The sequence below is a fragment of the Hipposideros armiger genome, unplaced genomic scaffold (assembly GCF_001890085.2).
Source record: "Hipposideros armiger isolate ML-2016 unplaced genomic scaffold, ASM189008v1 scaffold_591, whole genome shotgun sequence".
In the NCBI taxonomy this organism is placed as follows: Eukaryota; Metazoa; Chordata; class Mammalia; order Chiroptera; family Hipposideridae; genus Hipposideros; species Hipposideros armiger.
This window is the reverse complement of record NW_017731941.1, coordinates 134,999-158,006: the sequence shown is the minus strand read 5'-3', so window position 1 is coordinate 158,006 and position 23,008 is coordinate 134,999. Positions and strand designations below refer to the sequence as shown.

At 52.8% G+C, this 23,008-nt stretch overlaps 4 protein-coding genes across 11 annotated transcripts in view; 2 read left to right on the top strand and 2 right to left on the bottom strand.

Annotated features, from left to right (window-relative positions):
• The window catches only part of GALT (galactose-1-phosphate uridylyltransferase), a 5,158-nt gene extending 1,461 nt beyond the window's left edge, over positions 1–3,697 (top strand). Inside the window, exons 3-11 of the mRNA XM_019624479.1 lie at positions 11–86; positions 177–225; positions 353–482; positions 634–690; positions 859–981; positions 1,252–1,384; positions 1,487–1,570; positions 1,892–2,046; positions 2,288–3,697. Coding sequence (XP_019480024.1) covers positions 11–86; positions 177–225; positions 353–482; positions 634–690; positions 859–981; positions 1,252–1,384; positions 1,487–1,570; positions 1,892–2,046; positions 2,288–2,368 — 888 coding nt within the window. The 3' untranslated portion in view covers positions 2,369–3,697. The remainder of the gene's footprint in view (positions 1–10; positions 87–176; positions 226–352; positions 483–633; positions 691–858; positions 982–1,251; positions 1,385–1,486; positions 1,571–1,891; positions 2,047–2,287) is intronic.
• Positions 3,698–4,171: 474 nt separating this feature from the next.
• Positions 4,172–20,086, top strand: IL11RA (interleukin 11 receptor subunit alpha). 3 transcript variants are annotated; one of them, XM_019624476.1, is made up of 14 exons: positions 4,172–4,235; positions 5,087–5,197; positions 7,196–7,292; positions 7,578–7,638; positions 8,327–8,496; positions 8,626–8,740; positions 8,885–8,917; positions 9,003–9,169; positions 9,842–10,005; positions 10,746–10,887; positions 11,244–11,363; positions 11,477–11,573; positions 11,822–11,904; positions 19,574–20,086. In XM_019624476.1, exons 3-14 carry the CDS (start codon positions 7,196–7,198, stop codon positions 19,597–19,599), a joined length of 1,275 nt encoding a protein of 424 aa, XP_019480021.1. In that variant the 5' UTR covers positions 4,172–4,235; positions 5,087–5,197; the 3' UTR covers positions 19,600–20,086. The 3 variants fall into 3 exon arrangements, with proteins under 3 accessions (XP_019480021.1, XP_019480020.1, XP_019480022.1); XM_019624475.1 differs by lacking the exon at positions 5,087–5,197 and having other exon boundaries at positions 4,177–4,235; positions 19,574–20,074; XM_019624477.1 differs by lacking the exons at positions 5,087–5,197; positions 19,574–20,086 and adding an exon at positions 12,401–12,825 and having other exon boundaries at positions 4,177–4,235.
• Positions 12,724–13,664, bottom strand: CCL27 (C-C motif chemokine ligand 27). Its single transcript, XM_019624480.1, is given in 4 exon segments — positions 12,724–13,034; positions 13,036–13,069; positions 13,250–13,382; positions 13,517–13,664. Coding segments are annotated over 4 exon segments (351 nt in total). The 5' UTR covers positions 13,587–13,664; the 3' UTR covers positions 12,724–12,920.
• On the bottom strand, positions 16,448–18,413 carry LOC109371781 (uncharacterized). Of its 6 annotated transcripts, none has more exons than XM_019624484.1 (4): positions 17,442–18,413; positions 17,006–17,073; positions 16,719–16,817; positions 16,448–16,610 (listed from the first exon to the last, which is right to left on the bottom strand). In XM_019624484.1, exons 2-4 carry the CDS (start codon positions 17,050–17,052, stop codon positions 16,454–16,456), a joined length of 303 nt encoding a protein of 100 aa, XP_019480029.1. In that variant the 5' UTR covers positions 17,053–17,073; positions 17,442–18,413; the 3' UTR covers positions 16,448–16,453. The 6 variants fall into 6 exon arrangements, with proteins under 6 accessions (XP_019480029.1, XP_019480031.1, XP_019480026.1 ...); XM_019624486.1 differs by having other exon boundaries at positions 16,719–16,778; XM_019624481.1 differs by lacking the exon at positions 17,442–18,413 and adding an exon at positions 17,264–17,427.
• Positions 20,087–23,008: the final 2,922 nt, after the last annotated feature.

Sequence of the window (23,008 nt, the reverse complement as noted above, 5' to 3'; positions counted from 1 at the left end):
TTGTCTGTAGGTGAATCCCCACTATGATGGCACTTTCCTGTTTGACAATGACTTCCCAGCTCTGCAGCCTGATGCCCCCAATCCAGGTAACCTAGCTCTAGCTGCTGTTGGAGGGAAGAGAGGCTGGACTTCTTGGGGGGACTTCTGTTGCAGAGAATGATACCCCTTTATCTCAGGACCCAGTGATCACCCTCTTTTCCAGGCAGAGGCTGCTCGAGGAGTTTGGTAACTATGGATTTCCTCTCTTACAACCTCCAACCCAGGGCCTGGACTGAGCACTGGGGTTGGGCGCTGCCCCTAGCACAGCCAAGCCCTATATTTCTGTCATCCCTCTCTCCCTTCCTCTACTTAGTAAGGTCCTGTGCTTCCACCCTTGGTCTGATATGACGCTGCCACTCATGTCAGTTCCTGAGATCCGTGCTGTTGTGGATGTGTGGGCCACAGTCACAGAAGAGCTGGGTGCCCAGTACCCTTGGGTGCAGGTCTGTGAGGTTGCCCCCTCCCCCTGGATGGGCAGGGAGGAGGTGGTACAGCTTTAGTTGGGAAGTGGCATTCCTGTTTCCACCGGGTGTGTTTTGGAGGGGTTGAATTGCTGGTTTTTTTGGTTACTAAAGCTCCCTACCTACCTGATAGATCTTTGAAAACAAAGGAGCCATGATGGGCTGTTCCAACCCCCACCCCCACTGCCAGGTAAGCGTATGTCAGAGGCTCTAGTGGATTTCTAGGCTGAGTCCAAGCCAATACTGTGGGGAGTGGAAGGGGAATTGGAGTATAAGATGGGACAGAGAGTATGCTAGTGATGTGGAGGCTTTGGGGTGAAGGACCTGCCTTTTCTTCTCTGTTCCTACTCCTTGACAGGTGTGGGCCAGCAGTTTCCTGCCAGATATTGCCCAGCGTGAGGAGCGATCTCAGCGGGCCTATCAGAATCAGCATGGAGAACCTCTGCTGATGAAGTATGTCCACCAGGAGCTGCTCAGGAAGGTGGGAGAAAGCCAGGCCCTGTCCCCAAGGAGCCCCTAACCTCTCCCCAATAGAGACAGGTGTGTGAAGTAGAAGGGTAGAAGGGAAGTAGCAGAGAGACTTGCTAGGAGGTCATAGCAATAATCTAAAGGAAAGGTGATAGTGACTTAGACTAGGGTAGTAGTGATGGAGCCATCAAATTCTGGGTACGTTTTTTCTTCTGCTTCCCTTGCCTATTTGCTGACCCCTAACACCTGCCTTGATGACCTCATCTCCATTCGGTCTTCCCAGGAACGTCTGGTCCTAACCAGTGAGCACTGGTTGGTGCTGGTCCCCTTCTGGGCAGTGTGGCCCTTCCAGACACTGCTGCTGCCCCGTCGGCATGTGCGGCGCCTGCCTGAGCTGACCCCTGCTGAGCGTGATGGTAAGCCTCCCAACTAGGACCCTGGGGCCAGGCTCTTTATGAGGGTGGCTCTGGTAGGGCCAGCATCTAAGCCCCTGGCTGAGAGTCAGGCTCTGATTCCAGATCTAGCCTTCATCATGAAGAAGCTCTTGACGAAATACGACAACCTGTTTGAGACCTCCTTTCCCTACACCATGGGCTGGCACGGTGAGGCTTTTTGAGCACCTATATATAACTCCAACTTCATTTCTGGGCTCCTGTGGCTCAGCCCAGTGGACTGCAACCCCCAGCAGGCCTTGAAACTCTTGCTGGGGGAAATGTCCAGAGCAGGGCTGCTGGGAATGAGGGTGGAGCAGCTAACTTGGTGAAAATATGTCTCCCAGTGTACTTTACGATGCTTGGTCTCCTCTCTGGCACAGAATGCTGGGAGATGTAGTTTTCAGGTACCTAGCCTGGTTTGGGGGTAGTGGCTAGGCTGCAGAACTAAGAAAGGGCCATTGCCAGCTATATCTGCCTTCTTCCTGTCAGGGGCTCCCACGGGATCAGAGGCCGAAGCCAGCTGGGACCACTGGCAGCTGCATGCTCATTACTACCCTCCGCTCCTGCGCTCTGCCACTGTCCGGAAATTTATGGTTGGCTACGAAATGCTTGCCCAGGCTCAGAGGGACCTCACCCCTGAGCAGGTCAGGACTCGGAGCACCCTGGGTCCCCTTTTCTCTCCCATTTCTTCAAGGGATCCCAACAATCATGACCCTGAGAACCCTTATACCCTGGGCATTCCTAGGGACTCAGGAGCTGCTCAACTCCTTCATCCTCTGGTTAGTCTAGCAGTCCTTATCACCAGCCTCCTGGTCCCACCAGCCCTCACTCAGAACTCCATACCACCACTCTGGGCTGCCCTTACCCTCCCTCTTCCCCTTCCAGGCTGCGGAGAGACTGAGAGCACTTCCTGAGGTTCATTACAGCCTGGGGCCAAAGGACAGGGAGACAGCAGCCATCTCCTGACCACGCTGACCCCAGGGCCTTTTGCCTGAGAGTACCAGGGCCTAGGGTTTGGGCAGATGTGGGGGGTCAATAAAACTGTACTTCTCAAACTTTAATCACAAATTCTAACGCCAGAGCAATGTGATCTCTAACCCTCAGAGGTCTGGGGTTAAAGGCAGAAGGCACAGCTCCAGCCACAACTTTTCTTTGCCTATGGATGTGCAAAAACTTAAGGATACCAAAATTCTCCCCTAAATCTCTGAACAAAATTAATACTCAGTATTATGTCTGGCCTATAGATTCTCTTACTTCTGGAGTAACAAAGTCATCTCAGTTTAAGAAACTGATTAAAAATCTTGTGTTTTTGTATGTGGCTGAGGCTTTGGGAAAGTAAGAGCCCCCCCTTGCCACCGCCCCTAGGGTGTCCGCTCACTAAGTTTGGGCCTGAAGTTTTGGTGGGGAGCTGGTAGCAGAATCCTGGTCCCAGTGGTCAGTGGCCAGATCCTGGGCTGCTGGCCAGAACCCTGGCTTTGTGAGTGGCTGCAGCTTGGCTCTGCTCCAGCCCACAGGGGCTGAAGGGGTGGGTAGAGAATGTGTACACGGCTTTGTGTTCTTGGCTTCTCCAGACTCCCAACATGTAGCATGTATGTGCAGGCTCTGTACACCTCTGTTGTTCCTGTGCCCTAATCATTGCATGGGGCCAAAAACAGCTCCGGCAGGGATGGGGCCGTCAAAGTTAGGAGTCACAGGGTCTGGAAGGACAAGATGTTTTCTGGAGTGACCGACCCTAGGTCTGTCCCCTCCTCTCTGGCCCTGTTTCCCCAGCAAGACTGTGTAACCAGCAACACTGTGTAACCGTGTGGGAACAACAGGCCATGCAACCCAGGAGATGTGATGCCGTCCAAAGCTTTAAGTGAAGACAGGGCTTGTGAACAATGCAAGGATGGCCAGAACGCTTTTCATCTCCATTCTTCTCTCAAGGGAACTGGGAGGGAAAATCACACCAAGGGCGGACAATGATGACCTGGCCCAGGAGAACCTTGGCTATCTTCCTTCTTGCCCAGGGTTCTTTCTTCCTTGAGACCCTGGAGGGGAAGAGTCTGGGACTTGGAGTGTTGCTCTGGTCTGGAAGGAGCTCAGATAGACATGGTACACATCTCCCTTAAGCTCCCAGTCACTGGGGAATGGATGAGAACACTGGATAGGTAGCTGGTTTCTTAAGGAGCACACGCGCAAGCACACACCCACACACACACCCCTACCTACCTACCTACATACCTGACCCTATACTTTTGATTGGGCTGCATTTTTTAATCATCTGGGGAGTTTTAAACAATACTGATGCTTAGATCCAGCCTCCAGAGATTTTGATTTAATTGGTTTGGAGTGTGGCATGGCAGTTTTAAAACCACAATGTCCAACAACGTTTGAGAACCACTGCCTTATCCCAATCCTTAATCTGGAGTCAGGGACACCTTCAGCTTCTCCAGTCACCTGCCCTGTGGCTCCTGAGCCACTGAACTTGAGGCTGTTTGTGGACAGAAGGTAGGGGACCGAGAGTGGGCCTGAGAGATTCCAGTCCTGCTGTCTCAGGAGGACAGGCCTTCAGGCAAGGACTCAGGAATCCAGCCCCAGACTCTGACTCCCCCCCTCCTCCCCCTGCAGCCTCCTCAGTCCGGGACGGGACAGGAAGTGTCCGGCAGAGGTGGGGGTGGAGGTGATTGGCAGTTGGAGGCTCCAATGGGCCGAGACCCTCCCTATTTCACCCCTCTCCTTCCATTGGTGCCTGGGCGGAGCCGCCCCCACTGCGGGAGCCCCAGGGCGGGAGGGAGTCGAGGCCAGGGCAGAGGGCGAGGGCGGAGGGCGCTGGCGGCGGAGGCCGCGGAAGGTGAGACCTGGTGGGGCCCGTGGGTATGCATGAGGAATCCTTGCCAGGAGAGGGTGCGGCAGGGTGGGGAGCGCTCTGAAGGGCCCAAGGTGACTGACGGACTGTCAGTGTATGTGTGACTGTGAGGCTGTGTGTGACGATGCCAGTGTGCGAGGCTCTGCGACTGTCACTTTGTGCAACTGTCAGCTAATGTGATTGCGTGTGTCAGTTTGCGTGTGGCTGTGCAAGTGTGAGATTAAGTGTGTATCTGTCAATGTGCAGTTTTGGTGAGAGACTGGGTCGTGTTGTTTGTGTGTGAGAGGGCCTGTGACCACATAAAGGAATGTGTTTTGGTAAAGTTTCAGACTGTTTCTGCCAGTGGGTTGCTGGGTTGGTGTGCACCAGTGTGACTTCAGGAGTAGTAGAGCAAGAGTGAGACTGGTACTATGTGTGTGTCCTGTGTCCTTACTGTTAGACTGTGTGCAAGTGGAACTGAGTCCCACTGTGAAGAGGGACCCACTTCAACAGCCAATGGGACTCACCTTTCTACTGAGTGTCCAGCATAGACAGACCCATCCCCAACACACTTGGCTTCTCCTTTCTGTACTCGAGAATCCCTGTCACTGGTCCACTGCTCCCTATTTTTTTATTTCCCTGTCTGACTCAGTTTCCTTATATTTCTTCTCTCCTTACTCCTTTCTTCCTAGAGCTATGGCTCTGTGTGTCTTCACAGTTTAGTCTCCCTAGGCATCTCTGTGTGTCTACTGTTCAGTTCTGCCTCTCAGGTTCTCTACATCTCTGTCTCTCTCTACCCTTGTGCCTGACTGTCCTGTTCACCTTTGTCTCTTTGGCTACCTGGGGGCCTGTAACAGTGATGAACGTGGGATGTCTGCCATGCTAAGGGGTCCCTGGAAGAGGGGACTTAAACCATGATGAGGAGTTGCTTTTAGGGAGTGCTGTGACCTCATCCCAGGGGCAGAGTGGTAAGTATGCATGTGACTGTGAAAGGAATAATAAGATGTGTGAGTGTATGGGTAGGTGTAAATGTAAGTCTCTGAGTCTGAGTGAGGATATCTGAGTTTATCGGTGTGACTGCGAGTAGCTGTATCTGAGAGTGTGTGTTTGAGAGTAAGTGTGGGTCTTGTGTATCTGGCACCAGGGGACCAAAGGCATTTCCTGGTGCTGGGGCCCAGAGAGTGGCGGGGGAGGTGAGAAATGGCTGGAACATCTAGGGGAGGAGAAACTGGACTCTAGCTTTTCTTTATATCCCCCCACCTGGGGCCTCCCTTCCCATCAAAATACAGCCAGCTGTGCCCTAAGGAAATATTTGCTAGGGAGTGAAAAGAGTGGGAGCAAGAGTATGTGTCTGATTTTTCATTTGATTGTATCCACGTTTGTTCAAGGGGAGTGTGTTTCTGTTGAGTGTACCTAGCGAGTCCCTACGTGAATGTGACTGTGTTTGTGTAAAAACACAGGGCATCTCTCCCTGATAGGGACATAAGCAGCCCTCCTTTCCCTCTTGCTGGCTGTGCCTGTGGCTTCCTTTCCAGACTGAGGGGAGGCCTCTTCCCTTCCCAGGGCCTCGGTGGGAGGAGGGTGGGAAGGGAGGAGGAAAGGGGGGGGAGGGGGCCTGGCCAGGGGCGGCTGAGCTCCGGGGCCCAGAGGGGCGGGGGCAGGGAGAGGGAAGGAGGGGATGATTCTGGGGTCCCAGAACTGAGTGGCGCTGAGACGGGTGCTGTAGCTGGTGGGAGGAAGTCTTGGAGGCCATGGACACTCAGCCCCTGGGATCACCGAGGTAGGTGGGGCTGAGCAGGGTAAATGTGGCTGGGGGACCAGGGGTGAGCCACTAGACACCCAGACATACAGACACGTGGAGGCCTCTGCTCTGCTGTACTTGGGAGGGGTGTGTGTCCTCCTCTTCTGAAGCACCCCCACCCCCAGGGCCCTCCCCGCCACCTGCCCTTCTGCTGTCTACATGGCCGGTTTGCCACTGCCTTCCTCTTGCTTTCCCCCATCCAGAATCCCTCTCTCCTAGCACCCTCCAACCCCCATACACACATAGTTGGTCACTTCCTCAGCCTTCCTGAGTTCCTGCTGCCCTAGCCCAGACCTCACTTCACTGAGCTCCCACCACCTACCAGTCCTGATCTCTGATCATCTCTTGGTCTTGTGGCTCCAACTCCAGGCCCCTGTCCCTGCATACTCCCAGCTCCTTTCAGCCTCCTCTCCCTTCCCCGCCACCCTGTCTCCATCTGCTGGCTCCTCGCCCGCCCCCAGCCTCTGGCAGCAGCCAGGGCATCTGGATCTGCTTAACTCTACAGCCTCAGCCTGCACCCTAGCCCCATCCAGACTCATAGGTTTGAGACTCATAAGACTCCAGAGTAGGCCCGGATGAGTGGCCCAAGGAGCCAGAGCAAGGAGCCAGGCCCACGCGAGAAGAGGCTTGGCAGCCAGAGCAGGGCTAGGTCCCATGGCAGGAGTACAGGATGGGCTCAGACCCACCATGACAGCCCTTGGGTGTTGAGGGATGCCTCAGGTCAGTCAGAGGCAAGGACTATCCCTGGGCCAGGTAGACACCGGGATTCCCAACAGCTGGATTGAGGAGTTAATGGGAATGACGGAGCTGGTGCCAGCTAGCTCTTGGTGCCAGGGGTGGGCACCAAGGGTGGTGTGGAGGGTGAGGGTGGGGCGGTGCTGGCACAGTCTGTTGCCTCCGGCTTTTGTTCTGGGCCCTAAGCCCAGGACTGAGATGGAGAGGGTGTGTGTGTGTGTGTGTGTGTGTGTGTGTGTGTGTGTGTGTGTGTAGCATACAGTGTGTGTATAGTGGAAAGGGGGACCTTAGATCAGATCCCTCAGTGATTTCTGATATTCTTACCCCACTCGGTACCTCAGTTTTCCTCCTAGAAAGCCCCAGTTTGGGGGAGGAGGAGGCAGGCTTTATCTGGGATGGGGGATCGCAGACACTGCCTTTCTCCTCACAGATGAGCAGCAGCTGCTCAGGGCTGAGCAGGGTCCTGGTGGCCGTGGCTACAGCCCTGGTGTCTGCCTCCTCCTGCCCCCAGGCCTGGGGCCCCCCAGGTGAGAAGAACCCTATTCTATGACCCCAACTCTGACTTGTGACTTGCCACCCTCACTGGGGCCCCTTCCCATGCCTAACCTGCGGCTCCAGCCCCTGACATCCAACCCAGCAACATCCCCTCTCTACCCTGTCCTCTGAGTTCTGTCTCTAGATTATAACGTGATACTCTGACCCAGTGACCCCACCCAGGGCTTGAAAGTCTGCCCCTTACCCTCTCACTTGCACAAAGTATGTGGTTGGGAAGAGGGAAAGAAAGAGACTTTCCTTAGAACTGCTCTCCGCAGGGGTCCAGTATGGGCAGCCTGGAAGGTCCATGACCCTGTGTTGCCCTGGTGTGACTGCTGGGTAAGTGCCTCACCTGCCTGTTGGGCTGACACTCGTGGTCCTTTCTTGACCCTGCTCAGTCATCATGCCCCTGCCCTCTTTGCCCACTGTGTCTGTAATCCTCACCTTTCTATCTGTCCTAACCTTCAAACCATAGGCCCTGGGCTACAGCAGTGTATAAGCCAGGCAAGATGTCGGCTCTCACAGAGCTTGCATCCTAATGGGGCAGACAGAGAATAAGCAAATAAGAATCTCCCAGGTACCTATACGTGCAGGGCAGAAAATCAAAAGAGAGTGATGTGGAAGAGGATAACTGAGTGGTTCCCTTTTATTGGTAATCAGGGAAGGCCTCTCTGAGGAGGTGACATTGAAGCTGATTTGTGAAGGTCAGGAAGGAGGCAGTCAGGCAGGTTGGGGTAGACAGGGAACAGCTAATGCAAATGCCCTGAGGTGGGAATGAGCTCAAAACGCTTGAACAGAAAGAAGACCAATGGGACAAGACAGGACCAGAGTGCAGCAGGTGATGGGAAGAGACAGAGGAGCTGAAGAAGGAAAGGAAGACAAGGGCTAGATCACCAGGGGCTTTGCGAGCCCACAGAAGGAGTTTGGGTTTTATTTGCAAGCACAGTGAGAAGCCGATGGAGAGCTGTGGCATAGTCTGACTTATACTTTAAATCTTGCCTCTATCATCACCTCATCTCACCCCCAGGGCCCCAGTGTCCTGGTTTCGGGACGGGGAGACAAGGCTGCTCCAGGGACCCGACTCTGGGCTAGGGCATGAACTGGTCCTAGCCCTGGCAGATAGCACTGACGAGGGTACCTACATCTGCCGGACCCTGGATGGTGCACTTGGGGGCATGGTGACCCTGCAGCTGGGCTGTGAGTTGGGGAGTATTGGGTAACAGTGATGAGACATGGGGCTCCTGAGGGATTCAAGGTCCTGATTAAGCCCTCTGGGATGGGAGGACTGGGGACTTCTCAGTCTCCAGCTGTATCCTCTGCCTCTAGACCCCCCAGCCCGCCCTATTGTCTCCTGCCGAGCAGCTGACTATGAGAACTTCTCCTGCACATGGAGTCCCAGCCAGGTCAGCGGTTTACCCACCCGCTACCTCACCTCCTACAGGTGTGTGCATGATTGCGTGTGTATGTCTGTATATTTGGGTGTGCTGGCACAATGTGGGTATGGGAGGAAGGTCCTGAGGAAGGCCTTAGAGGGAGGGAGGACCTTCTTTTCCTTCTTGACCTCAGATGGCCCCCTCTCTGCCAGGAAGAAGACAGTGCCAGGAGCTGATGGCCAGAGGTAGGACATGAGGGAGAGGCAGGGGACTCCAGCTGAATCCCACAATGAGCATTTCCAAAGCCCAAGACCACATCTTCCTTCCTAGGGTGAGTCCATCCACAGGGCCCTGGCCATGCCCACAGGATCCCCCAGGGGCTACCCGCTGTGTGGTCCACGGGGCAGAGTTCTGGAGCCAGTACCGGATCAATGTGACTGAGGTGAACCCCCTGGGGGCCAGCACACGCCTGCTGGATGTGAGCTTGCAGAGCATCTGTGAGTACCCACCCCCAGAGTTCCAGATCCCCACCATAGAGACCCCAAAGAGACTCCAGTGTACAGATATCCCCCCCAGACCCGCCAAAGCTCCCAAACAGTTCTTGCCCAATATAGATCCTGTTTCAGTGCATAGATGGCCCCCTTGGAGACTAATAAGCCAAAGAGATCAGAGCCCAGGAGGCAGGGTTATCTCCACCTCTAGAGGTGGCTGCCATGACCCCCCCCCCCCTCGAAGTTCTTCCTGGCTGCCTAGCCCTGGAGCTACCTCTCTGCTTCTAGGCCCTGTGCTGAAGGCAGCCATATCAAGTCCTCCCTGTTCTCCAAGAAGCCCTATTGGCCCCTCCTTCCTTCTGATCTGTGCGTGGGAGGGGGGCTCTAAATCTCTGGCTGGAATTAGGGCCAACTCATCTTCTTCCTTGGATGAAAGCAGAATCACTCTTGAATTCAACAAACCTTTCAAAAACCTGTCCCCAGATCCCAGCTCATGTTATAATAGGGATGACAGACAGGTCCTGAGCCTAATGGATGATCAAGCTTAAGATTTTCCCACCCCCCTTGGAAGTGCGTCCCACAGGTACCTTTAGGCACACACCTGCCTTCCTTTGGGAGATGGTGGGGCAGGGATGGGTACCTGTACTTGCCCTTACTTTGTGTCTTCACCACCTTCAGTGCGTCCTGACCCACCCCAGGGACTTCGGGTAGAATCAGTACCTGGCTACCCCCGCCGCCTGCGTGCCAGCTGGATGTACCCTGCCTCCTGGCCCCGCCAGCCCCACTTCCTGCTCAAGTTCCGGCTGCAGTACCGTCCAGTGCAGCATCCTGCCTGGTCCATGGTAAGGCCTGGAGTGTGTTCCAATTTGGGGCTGTGGGTCCTGTCTCTGGTTTCATGTTTCTGGGTGTTCTGCATGGATTTCCAGCACTGGCAGGTCACTGAAGCCCTGTCGCCTCCCCCTACAGAGTGCCATCCATGGGTCAGGCTTTGTGTGGGCTGCTTGGGTTGCAGCAGGGACTTACAGACCAAGCCTCTGCCCTTCAGGGCAGCAACTCTGATGAAAGCCTATCTGTGGGAAGACAGCAGTGACTTTTTAAAAATAGCTTTTCTAGGAAAAGTGTTTTTCACCCTGTGGTACATCCTCGTACAAACACTCATATACCCAGATAAGGATAGTAGTGAATTCCTACCTCTGGAGATGTCAAAGATTGGCTGCCTCAGATAATAACCAATATTTATTGAGCGCTGTGTACATGCATTGTACATGCATTATCTTGTTTAGATTTATTCATGTCTGTTTTACAAATGAAGAAACTGAGGCACAGAGAAGCCCAAGGTCACTCAGTAGCATTTGAACCCAGGCAGACTGATGGCATAGCCTGTCTATATAACCACTATGCACTTTTGTCTTCCAAACACTAGGTGTAAACCTGACACTACCAGTCACCCCATGTGAGGCCCAGATGGCTCCACCAGAATGACAGGGACAGACCTGGGAGGAAGGGGTGCTGGGGCTGGAGGACATGTAGGCTCAGCGCTTACAGCTTGAATAACGAGGTGATGAACCATCTTCACTGCTAGGTGGAGCCAGCTGGCTTAGAGGAGATGATCACAGATGCTGTGGCCGGGTTGCCCCATGCTGTGCGAGTCAGTGCCCGGGATTTTCTGGACGCTGGCACCTGGAGCGCCTGGAGCCCAGAGGCCTGGGGGACTCCAAGCACTGGTAAGAGACAGAGCCAAAGGAAAGAGCGGAGGCCCCGCCTCTCAGCATCTATCAGTTGGACCAGTTGGCAAGAACCAGGCTGCTTGGCACATGCCCAGTCCATGCAGTCCTGGCAATTGCTGTCGCAGGCTTCATCCGGGGTTGCCTGCAGCCTTGCCCTAGCTTAATCCCTGTTCTAACTTAAGCCCTGCCCCTCAGCCTCCATCCCTGCTACGTCCCCAGAAGCTGGCCTTGCCCTTTTAGACTCTGCCTCCTAAGTGTCCTTGTGTCCAAGCAAGGCCCTGGCTTGTCCGCAGGCCCTGACCTCTACCCCCACCCTACATGGACAATTCTCCTCAGATCTTGCCTCCCTTCAGGGCCCCTACCAAAGGAGATACCAGCTGGGGGTAAGCCGTACACACAGCCAGAGGAGAACCCTCAGGCAGACAGCCCTGCTCCCCCAAGACCCTCCCTCCTGCCAGACCCGAGGCCACTTGGTAAGCTGGGGTAGATGGGCAAAGTTGTTAGAAGATGGGAAAGCCCCAGAGAGAAGGAAGCACTGAGTTTGGTCAGGCTCGCGCTCACAGTGGCATGTGACCCTCCCTCTTAGACCACAGGGACCCCCTGGAACAGATGGCTGTTCTGGCATCTTTGGGAATCTTCTCTTTCCTGGGATTGGTGGCTGGGGCCCTGGCACTGGGGCTCTGGTAAGTGACTGCCATTGGTGCCTCAGCCTCTGATCCCATCCAGACCCTCTGATACCCATAAACCACACCCTTTCCCACCCCTCATGACTTCCCAATGAACCTGTCTGATTTTGGAACCACTCTCCCTTCTGTCCACTAACTTCATGATTCTTACTGACTCCTCTCCTGACCCTTTACTAATAAACCCTTTTGGAGGAGACTGAAATGTCCTACATTGTCAGGGAGATATCTGCCTTTTTATGCTTCAGGCTCAGACTGAAACCGGATGGGAAGGATGGACCCCAAAAGCCTGGATTCTTGGCCCCAATGATTCCAGTTGACAAGCTTCCAGGTGAGTAGGAACTCCAGAAGGTTTGGACACGGAGATGTGTGCCCTCATTTTGAGTGTCTGGATTAAGAGTCAGATGCCCCAGTCATCGTAAGGGTGTTGGGTCTCATTCTTATGACGTCTGGGCTCAGGAATGGGCCTATCATTCTTAAGTCTCTGGGCTCAGAGTTGGGTCCCTTCCCTTTCTTGCAGGGTATCGGGGCTCCTAGATGGACTCCCTCCTCATTTTCAGTGTGTTAGGCTCAGAGCTGGATAGCTATCCTTATTCTTGGGGTGTGTTGGATCAGAGCTTGGTCCCCTCCCTTATTCTTGATGTGCCTGAGCCCAGAGCTAGGTCCACTCCCTCATCTTCAGGGTGTTGGGGCTCACGCAGAGCTGGGCTCCCCTATTCATTCTCGGAGTGTTAAGCTCAGAACTGGGTCTCCTCCCTCATTCTCAGGGTGTCTGGGCCAAGACCCAGTCCTACTATCCCCTTTGATCTGTCTCCTGATTTTTCTAGGAGCCCCAAACCTGTAGAGGACCCAGGAGGCTTCAGCTGATTCCACCTATAACTCTATCTTGCTGGTGTGAATGGATGGACAGATAGAACCCAGGCAGGACAGTGAATCCTCATGGGTGTATGGGGTCTCAACTGGAAGTTCTGTTTGGAGTTCATTTCTATGAGACTCTGTTCCAAACTTACCAGATGAAAGGTACCTGGACCTCTGATTTCATCCCAGAGCTGGAGGTCCATCAGCAGAATGTGTGTAAATATGTATGTCTGTGTCCATGTGAGCCCATGTGTATGTGAGGCGGGAAACATTGTTCTCTGTATGTACATATGTAGGTGCCTGGGGAGTGTGTGTGGGTCCCTGGCTTTTGGTCTTGCCCCTGGCGGGGGTTGTGAAGGTGTAAATAAAGAGAATGAGGAGGTTCTTCAGTTTATTGATGTCTTCCAGATTCAGATTCAGGGCTCGCAGAATGCATAGAACTTGGAGACCACAATCAGAGACTTGTTCAATACTGCTTTATTATTTTGGCTATTGGGGGCCCCGGCCTACTTTCTCTATCAGCCTAGAATTCAGGTTGGGCAAAGTCCCCTGGAGCCTTCTCCCTTGGCGCTCAAACCACTGAGCCACGCTGTGGTTCTGGGGGGTGGATGCAGACCCTGTGTCAAGACAGGTGAAGCCTAGGAAAGGTCGAAAGCCATGGTCATAGTTTGGGGATGAGGTTAGTTAGGGTCCAGGGGTTAGGGCAAATGCCAGATGACAACTTGAGTTGACATCAGAATTAACAATTGGGGCTGGGACTGGGATCAGCATCAGGGGTTATGACTGAGGACAGAGTCAGGGATAGGGTCAGAGCTCACACAAAAGCCTGTACGCGACAGTCCCCATCAGCCTCCTGCAGTTCCACCTGGATGACCTTCCTCAGTAGCTTGTTTGAGAGTGGCTGTCGGTAGAGCTGAGTACAGCAGGTAGTGCTGGGTGGCAGTATCACTGCTAGGGGACAGTGCGGCCATGTATTCAGAGGGCTCCTGACCCCAAAACCCCTCCATCGAACAGCTGGAAGTTGAACTTCCTGGGCCCCTTTTCCCTTCCCAGATCCGTAGCCTTCTAGACCTCCAAGTACTCACCTGCTCCAGGGTCTGAGCTCAGAAGCAACAGTAACAGCAGGAAGCTGATGGTGGGTGAGGGCCCCTTCATGCTGCTCAGCCTGGATACGTTCTTCTTTTTCCTCCGTCTCCCCTACTTTTTGTTTGGGTGCTTTTTACCTGGGGCATCAGGTGAGTCAGAGGCAGGTGAAGATGTATTGCTCATCCTGTGACACTCCTGTCTTAGTTGCCACAGACTCCTGTGCCATAGACCCCCTCCTTTTCTAGAACTGCCATTTCCCATGGGGTCCTAAGCCCTGAGCAGAGAAGCTGGGGAGAGGGGTAGCGCATGATATGAGGACTGATGGTACAGTAACTGAGCAAGGGAAGCCAAGGATCCTCCAGTGATGGACATTCACACTCCCATACCCATAGTTACACATTCACAGTTACACCTCAATCACTCGATCAACCTCACAGGATCAGACAACCATAGACAGAATCATACAGCCCCAGTTATACTCAAAGTCCCACTCCCACACAGTTGTGTTTTTACAGTCATCCAACCACACAATCATACTAGCACACAAAATTCTGATGGAGTTGTGGGTGGTATGGGAGCAGAGGGCAAGCCAGCACCAACTTGCCGTCATTTTTTCCTCCCCGTTTTCTGCCCAAGCCTGCTTGTCTTATCAGGAGAAATTGATGGGAATGGGTCGTTAAAGCAGGCCCTTCTGGCTGAGGAGTTTTCTTGGCTGGAACCAGTCACATTTGGAGAAGCTGGGAAAGGCCCTTTTTGGTGTTATTGGGAGCGCCATGGGGATGCAGAGGTGGGTGCTGCTTTCCCTGAAGATAAGACAGGGAGGAAGGGTGCGGTGCATAAGGAGGGCAGATGAGGGAAGAGAAAATGTCTTTGGTGCCAGGTTGCTGCTATTGAACAGGTACAAGACCCAAGAAATCTTCCTGTTTTTGTCTAGTCCTGTCCCAGAAATGCCAACCTCTGGGGGCCTGGGGTTTCCAGACTCAGTCCCTGGCTTATTGAGACTTCAGACTCAAGAGATCAATTACCTCTCTTGTTCTATTCAAATTCCAGCCTCTCTCCACTGTGGGCCTGGAGGAACATCCCCCTTCCCCACCCAGGTCCACTAATACCCCTGTCAACAACCCCTTCACCCCCTGCATCCCATCTTCTTGCTAAAGCACCAACCTCTCATCCCCTTACTGTCCCTTTTCTCCTAATCCCATACTCAGCCCTCACTCCCCTCTTCCCCTTACACACCCAGCATAAAATTCCTCCTCCTCCTGTCCTTTCCAGGAAGCTAGGAACTGCCTAGGGCAGGGGCAAGCTGCTAAATTTGGTGCCTCTGGCACCTTAAAGGATTTCCCACTCTTGGTCTGGGGATTTCAGCCCTCAAGTCTTGCCTTGTATTTGAAACATAAACTGAGCTATAACCCAATAATCCAGCCTTTATCTGGTTGTTGCAGGGGTGCCTTCTGCAGCCTTTTGCTCTGTGCCAGCTACCGTCTATGGGGCAGGTCTTTTGGGATAGGGACTCACGCCTTCCCTGGGCATCTCATTCTGCTGCAGGGCTGCTGCAACCAGGAGGGACCATTGGCTCCAAGAATAGGGACTAGTCCCCTTCCTAGGCTGAACAACTGGAGCTTCTCCCTCCTGTCCAGAGTGACGCTTGAAGGCCCTTCCCTGGAGTTTGACTCGTAGGTACTCAGGAATTCTGATAATTTCTGGTGAGATATAGGTCCAAGGCTGCACAGGGTACTCCACTTTTGAAGGGATTCTTAATGTACACATTTGTGATTAAATGGCTCAAGATTCCGGGTCCATTTTTAAAGGTGGTCACAACCCAGAGACATCTTGAACTTCTAGTACCAGAGGTCTTAGGATCTCTCTCCCACCCTCCAGTCTGGACTTATGACCCAGAGCTTGGGTGCAGCGATTGAGGTGCCGTCATCTTGTCACAGATCTTCATCAGCTGGCTGTCTGCCACATACTTTATGGTCTCTCATGGACCAGTCAGTTTAGAGACCTGAGAAGGCAAGAAATGAATTCTTCCGTGTATGCATCCATTTGTCCCCTTTGGCTTCTCCACAGATAGGGCCAAATCTTCTCTTTAGCCACAACTTGCTGTGGCAGGGGCAACCCCAAGCTGAAAGTTAGCTTTGCCCTCTACCCACAAACTGTCTCTCTCTTTAAAGTAAAAGGCATCCTCTTGTGCCTTTTCTGGTGCTGCAACCAGTCCCTAACTGAAAGTAGACCCACCAGAGTTCCTGACTCGCAGCAAGTTAGGAGTTAATGGGTCTCAGGCTAACTGGGTGACAAGACAGAAAGGGGCAACAGGGAACAGTGTGGCCCTTGGGTTCTCCTAGGGAGGGAGCAAGAACTGCTAGGTGTGCTGATGTCGAGTATCTTTAAACTTGGGATCAGACTGGAGGAACTGGAGGTTGGGCTATTAAGTATAGGAAAAATCTCCAACGGTCCCAAATTACTCCCCTGTGGCAGGCTGAGGGAGGCAGCTTCTAGCAATCTTCCCTTCCTCTCACAGCTTACTTCCACAACTCCGGGCTTAAAATATTTTAGATCCACTTCCAGGAAAAGAAGATTCTTTGGATATCTGGCAAAGTTGTGGCTAGGAGGAAGGTGGTAGCAGAGAGCTGGTGAGAACACATCAATGTGGAAATAAGATTGGGAGGTAGGCCAAGCCATGGCTATTTAGTTCCCTCCGTATGGGCTACCCACGGTATGTTGGGGGGCTGGGGAGCAGGGGGGTGAAAGGCAATCACTGATAGTTACGGGAGGCTTGATGAGGGGCCCTTAGTAATACAAGAGATCTGGACATGGAAGGGCACCCTATTTGGGAGGGAGGCCTTGTCAGTTAAGGACACAGCTAGCATGGAAGGGGGCTCCCAGCCCGAATGGCGGCAGCGGCGACAGAGTCAGGAGGGAAGCACCATGGCTTCGGTTTAAATCTTTAATGCACCGGCTGGCTGGACAGTGGCGTTGGGGGTGCGGCGGGGGAGGCCGCGACCCGAGCGCTGGGGAACAGGGCCCAGGCCGCTTGACAGACAGCTCATCAGGCCCCGCAGAGGCTCCAGCTTCTGCTCCCGGGGGTGCGCCGAGCTGTGGGGCGACCCGACAGTGGCATGAGACGGGGCGGGGACTCCCGGATTCCCCCCGATCCGTCCTCCGACACTGAGCCTCGTCCATGCCCGGGGAGGGCCCCCTCACCTCCGCTCCCTCCGCCACATGCGCAGCCACGGGAAAAAGTAGAAGCAGCCCCAGTAGATCCTGCAGAGAGAAGGCGGAGCCGGGCCGGGCGGGGCGGGGCTGACCCCACAGACTCCTCGGACGTCTTTTCAAGGCCCCACCCCGCCCCTTAGAGGCGGATCCCATCACAGCCCACGCCCCCTTAGGGGTCCCACCCCTCCTGCTCCTCCCGCCCCCAGAGAACTCACGCCCTCCCCCAACCCCCGAGCGGCCAGGTTCCTCCTCCGCAGAACCCCGCCTCCACTCACTCCTCCTCCGCCTCCAGCGCCACCTCGTATCTCCTCAATCCCGACATGTCCCGGGCTCCAAACGTCTCCTGGGGAGCGGCATGATTGGATCAAGGATACCCCAACCTTGGTCCCTTTTTCTTTCATTCTCAGAACCAGTCTGATATTTCAGGTAATATGAGGCAGGTGCCCCGGGAAGCCTCAGTTGCCACATTGGGGCAGGGTGGGATTAGAGATTTGGGGAGGCACTAGACGTTAAGGAATTAAGAGGTCGGTCACCTTGGAGGCCTGGGGCATTTAGGGGGTCAAGGCAAAAGGCACTGCGGTCATGAGGCTGGGATATTTGGGGCCCCCGGTGAGGGTTTTCGGGGGCTGGGGTCACCTGGAGGGGGGCTGAGGGGTCGGCGCAGCCTAAACTCCCGCCCTCCCTGGCTCCACCCCGGAAACAGACCGTTACCGTTACGTCACAGGGACTCGTCGCGCACCAGGGGTGGGGCTTGCCTATTACCCGGAAGGGGCCGAGTTAGAGCATTTCTTCAGAGGAGGCGGAGTCAAGAATGTTACCAGGAGGTGGAGCCAGGGCCTGTCACTAAAGGGACAAAGTTGGGGTTTATTACTAAGATACGAGGAATTGGACCCTCTTTTATAGGTATGAAGTCAGATTTTGGAGCTCCATCCTGGGAGGTAGATAGCTCAGTAACAGGCATCAAGAAAAGATCTTTGGGACGTTGTCCAGTACTGTTTTTCCAATTCCCTCTCCTACTCTGAATCTTTTTGGCTTCTGCCCTGATGATTGCCTTTCTTGTCTGCCCCATTCCACTTGTATGACCCTGGACTGAAGAATAGGCCACATGAGAGGGCCCAGTCTAGTCAGGCCAGGCTATGGAAATATTTGTTGGCTGAGTGGCCTTTGCCAGGTCACTTAATGGCCAAAGGGTCATAGCCCTTTCTCTCTGAGCTGAGACCTACATTCCTGTGATTTTTGTTCCTGAAGTCATTTCATTCAACAGATATTTATTGAGTGTCTGCTATGTGCAGGCATTGTGCTGGGCATGGGGATACAGCTATAAAGAAGACAGGTTGCATAGTCTCTCCCTTCAGATGGCTTATTATTTGGGTTGGAGATGCAGGGATTGAAAGAGAAAATCAGATCATTACAATAAACCTGGCAGATCTGGCTAGGGACAGTAGAGGGTATTGTGGTAGAGCCCAGAAAGAACAATTAGCCCAGTGTGGGAGTCTGGAAATAGCTGCCCCTGTTGGTCTTTGGAGGGAAGAAGGGAGCCTTATGGCTGGACTGTAGGAGAGAGAGCGATCACAAATGAGTGAAGTGAAAGTTTCCTCGGGCTGAAGTGTGGAGAATGGATACACCTACTCCCTCTCCCCATCCCACCCTCATTCTCCCTCTCATACCTGTCTTTCCCTGCCTGGGCCGCAAATAGACAGATGACAGACAGAGCCATGGATACCAGTTGGACTTTATTGGAAGCATTGCAGCCTGGGTGTGGAGGAGAAGCTGTGTTCCCGCCAGACTCACTCAACTCACTTGTTCTGGGGGAGGAAGGAGAAGCAAGGTCATGGGCTGGGGTCTTGGGCAGGGGCTCAGAGGGAGGACGCAGGGCCGGGGAGGGCTGGGCTTGCCTTGGCAAAGTTCTGCAGTCTCTGGATTATACGGTCCACCCAGGGCTGACCTGCGGGTGTGCAGAGCTGGTGACCCTCAGCGTGGTGAGCCTGGAGTCAGAGGTCAGAGAGACTAGAGCAGCCCTGGACCTTAGCTTCCTGTAAGGCCCTGGTGTGTGGGGCAGAAACTGAGGACCACACCTGGGAACCTGGTTTAGGGGCTTACTTGTGGGAAGGGGCTCAGCAAAGAGAAGGGAAGTAAGATGGTGAGCATAGGTACCTGGGAGATGATTGGGAGAGTAGATCAGTTACTCTCCAACCCCCGCTCGTAGGACAACAGTACCCTGCAGCCATCCTTGAGGAGGAGATAGGAACAAAAAGGCACCAAAGATGTTCCCAGGAATTGGGTGTTGGTTCACCAAGTGACAAGAGTCCTCAGAGTTGTTGGCATCTCTCAGAGCTGGGGTGGTAGGTGTTAGTGTTAGGACTTGAGGGACTGTAAGGTGGGAAGCCCAGAGCCCTGACTGAATCCAGTGCCACAGCTTTAGTGCTCCTGTCTCCCCCACCCATGTGTGCTGTCCTCTTCTTCTTCTGGAAACCCAGACTAGAGGAGACAGACCCTCTGGAGAGGACAGCCAGAGGCCCAGGACCCATCGAAACACTGACACATATAGGAACACCTGGGGCAGAGGCATATCTATATCCCACAGGTACACACACAGGACACAGGCACACCTACACCACATAAGCCCATGTATAGACTGAATAGGAACACACACAATGCACAGGTATACCCACAGTACACAGGGACATGCAATCACACGGGTACACCCATCTGGTACATGTGCACTCTCAGGTTCATAGACACACTCAGACCTGGGTGTTAATCTGATCTCACAGTTTTCTTCACAGGCTCCCAGGTCCCTGCTATTCCCCACACCTTACCATTTTACCCCCTCTCCTTTCCAGGGAAGACCAAGAAATCAGTATTCTGAAGAGAGGAGCGGTGCTGTTCAGGAGGCCATGGAGGACAGATGGAGATGGACAAATGGTTAGAATCTTTGGAAGCAGCAAGTGTATGGGTTGCAGGAGCCCTTCTGCTTGTGTGGAGACTGTGAGACTGTGAGGCTGGGTAGGGGAGAATGAGAAGAGTGATGGTGCGGGTGAGGGAGTCTGGGGTGGTCCTGAGAGAGAGAGAGAGAGAGAGAGAGAGAGAGAGAGAGAGAGAGAGAGAGAGAGAGTGTGTGTGTGTGTGTGTGTGTCTGTAGCTATCTCCTGTTTATGGTCCCCTGAAGCTTTCATTTTTTATGTACAAAAATTTCTTCCTTTCTGTTGTGTAATAAAGAATTTGACTGGCCTTTGTCCCTGGTTTTGGAGAGGGAGACTCTAAATCTTTGGAATGTCCAAAGTAATAGGAGTGTCTTTGTTACTTCTGAGCCTCCTGGATCATACCTGAGTTTATGCTAAGAGATGAGATGATTTAGGATGGGGATGGTCACCAGAAAGACCCACCATTGGAGAGTTGGCCCAACCTCCGCGGAAGGGGTTGGGGGTAGAGACTGAGTTCAGTCATGTGGCCAACAATTCAATGATGCCTATATAATGAAATCTCAATAAAAGCCCTGGACACCAAAGGTCATGACATTTCCTGGTTTGTGAACACATCGATGTGCCGGGAGGATGATGTGCCCTGTGTGTCTCTAGGGAGATAATGTGGTAGCTCTGCGTTCCCAGATTTTGCCCTGTGTGTGTCTCTTCATTTGGCTGTTTCTGATTTTTTCCTTTTTAAAAAACGAATTGTAAGTATAGCACTCCTGAGCCTTGTGAGTCATCCTAGTGAATTGAATCTGAGGGGGAACCCCCAGCACTTGTAGCCAGTTGGTTAGAAATGCAGGTGGCCTGGGGACCCCACTTGTGGCTGGCATTTCAAATGGGGGCAGGCATCTTGCGGACTGTGCTATTAAACCCGTGGAGTCTGAAACTAACTGGGTGGTTAGTGTCTGAATTGAATTTCAGTACATGAGACGGTAGCAGAATCTGCTAGATATTTTCCCTACTGTATATCTCTATTTGGAAGAACTATTTTCCCTTTTATAACTCTCCTTTAGTAGCCCCTCCACCCCTGTTTTCCATTCTTTGTCTTTAGCTCTTAGCAATTAGTTTGGACAAGGGAAGTGTGGCAGGGGGTTGCACTGTCATACTTAGGGGAAGGTTTACAGTGTTGTCTCCTTAGAGGCATTTGAACCATCAGTATCAAGGCTAGGGGTCAGGGTTTGGTTCAGGATTAGACGTCAAAGTAAGGAGTGCCTCCCTTTTCCCCAGGTTTCTCCTCACTTCCAACTCTTTTCTGTGGTCCTAAGATGCCTGGGGATAGGAGAAGTAGGAAAGATGGTTCCCTGAGGACAATCACAAGTAGCAGGGTAAGGCTCGAGAGGGTCTCCTCTCAGGTTCCGTAGATTCCCCTAGGCCCATCCCAGTGCCTATGCATCCATTATCTGAGGTCTGCTCCTCCCTTAGACTAGCAGGGCTAAAGGGAAAGTTCTTTGGAAGCAGGTCCAGCTCCCCTATCTCACATCTCAGGTCTTTAGGGCTTTACCCTCTTGACCAGCCAGCACTGTCCCTCTCCCCTGTTGACCAATTTTCCTATGCCCAAAGCTGAGTCAGAGGAATAGCTTGAGGAGAACCTACCATGCTTTCCCTATGCTAGGAATTAAGGGGATTTCTGAGGAGGGGGCTGGTCAGCCTCACTTGGGACATGAATCATCCCTTTCTTATAGGCTTGTATACACTCTTTGGTTAATTACACATTGATTTCTTCTTGGTAGTTGGCTACACTTATCCGGTTGAGTTCTACATCTGCAAAATACTGTGCTACATTGTAATGTTTAGCAAGATTAGCATTTAGTAAGAACCGCCCAGACCTTGAGACCCTTGTTCTGTTTAACAGCTTTTCAACGTATTTCTTCTAAACAAATACTCCTCTCTAGGAGAAAAGATTGTGTCTGTGTGAGTGTGTGTCTGTGTGCCCATGTCTGTGTGTATGTAATTATGTATTTGTGTGTTCTTGTATCCATATTGTGATTATATGCTTAAATGTCTGTGCTGTGTCCTTAATGTATGTAAGCTATTGATTGTGTAATTGATTATATGACTGTGTATGTGTATGTGGGTATGGATATATGTAGGTGGGTGAGGGTGTTAGGAGCTTGTGTGTTTTTGTGTGGGTGTGTTTTAGCTGCTTGTTCAATTCGTCCCTTTGTGGCGCTCAACCTCACAGGGCCTGCAGGGGGAGGCCAGTGCATAGGGAAAAGAGGATATGGGGCTCCGTGCCTGGGCTCTCAACCTCATGAGACCTGCAGAGGGCGTCTAGTGTATAGAGAAAACAAGATGTGTAACTCCTGGCTCCTGGCCTGTGGAAGGGGGGCTCTGGCTTGAGAAGGCTGGGCTGTCTTGTTCCAGAAAGGAGCTGGAAATGAGCAAGAAACTAGATCATGACTCAGCTCCTGAAAGTCCCTGATCCTGGGAAGGGGTCTGCTTCATACCCCATCCTTCTCCGAACCCTTGGTGCATACCCAGGGGGTCCTGGCTCAGCCAGAGGGTCCTGGCTCAACCAGAGGGGCAGGCAGAGCTTGGCCTTTCACTCCCACAGTGTGGGTAGAACATTGCACAAGACTTCAGGAGGTGATATAATAGAACAGAGTTGGGGGAAGTCTTGAGCAATAGTACACCCCCCTTCCCTGCCCCCTGCATCTTGAAGTTAACCCCTGCTAGGGTTTCCTGAACATACACCCCTCCTTCACTTCCTGCAATTTGGTCACTCCGGGCCCCGGGGTTCCTGGTCCTGGGCCGAGTTTACTTGGAAGAAATGCAGGAGATAAAGACTCTGAACCCCAAAGAGAAGGTGACGTATGTGGCTGGAGATGAGGAGCCTTGGGGGCTCAGAGGGAAAGCAAGGGAGGCTGCATGGAGGAGGGATCTTTGCAGAGCCTTGAAGATAGGTGAGGCAGGAGGGAGGACATCCCAGGTAGATTGAACAGCAATCAAAGGCTCAGAGGAGGGATGGGATTGTGATTAATCCCGGTGTGGGAGAGGCAGGGGAAGGGTAAGTGGTGAAAGAAGCTGTGCATAGTGGGGTAATTCTAGGGTTACTTGGGGCACCTCCTGGTGATACCATGACCAGTGGTCAAAGTTAAAAGACTCCTATAACCTTTTAATTTAATTTTTTAAAAGATTTTTATTAAAATATAGCTAACATACAATAGAATATCAGTTTCAGGTGTACATCATAGTTACTCAACTGTATTCACCTGGCACTATACATAGTTATTGACTATGTATATAACACATTATTGACTATATTCCCTATGCTTTACTTTACATCCCCATGACTTTTTTTTTTTTTTT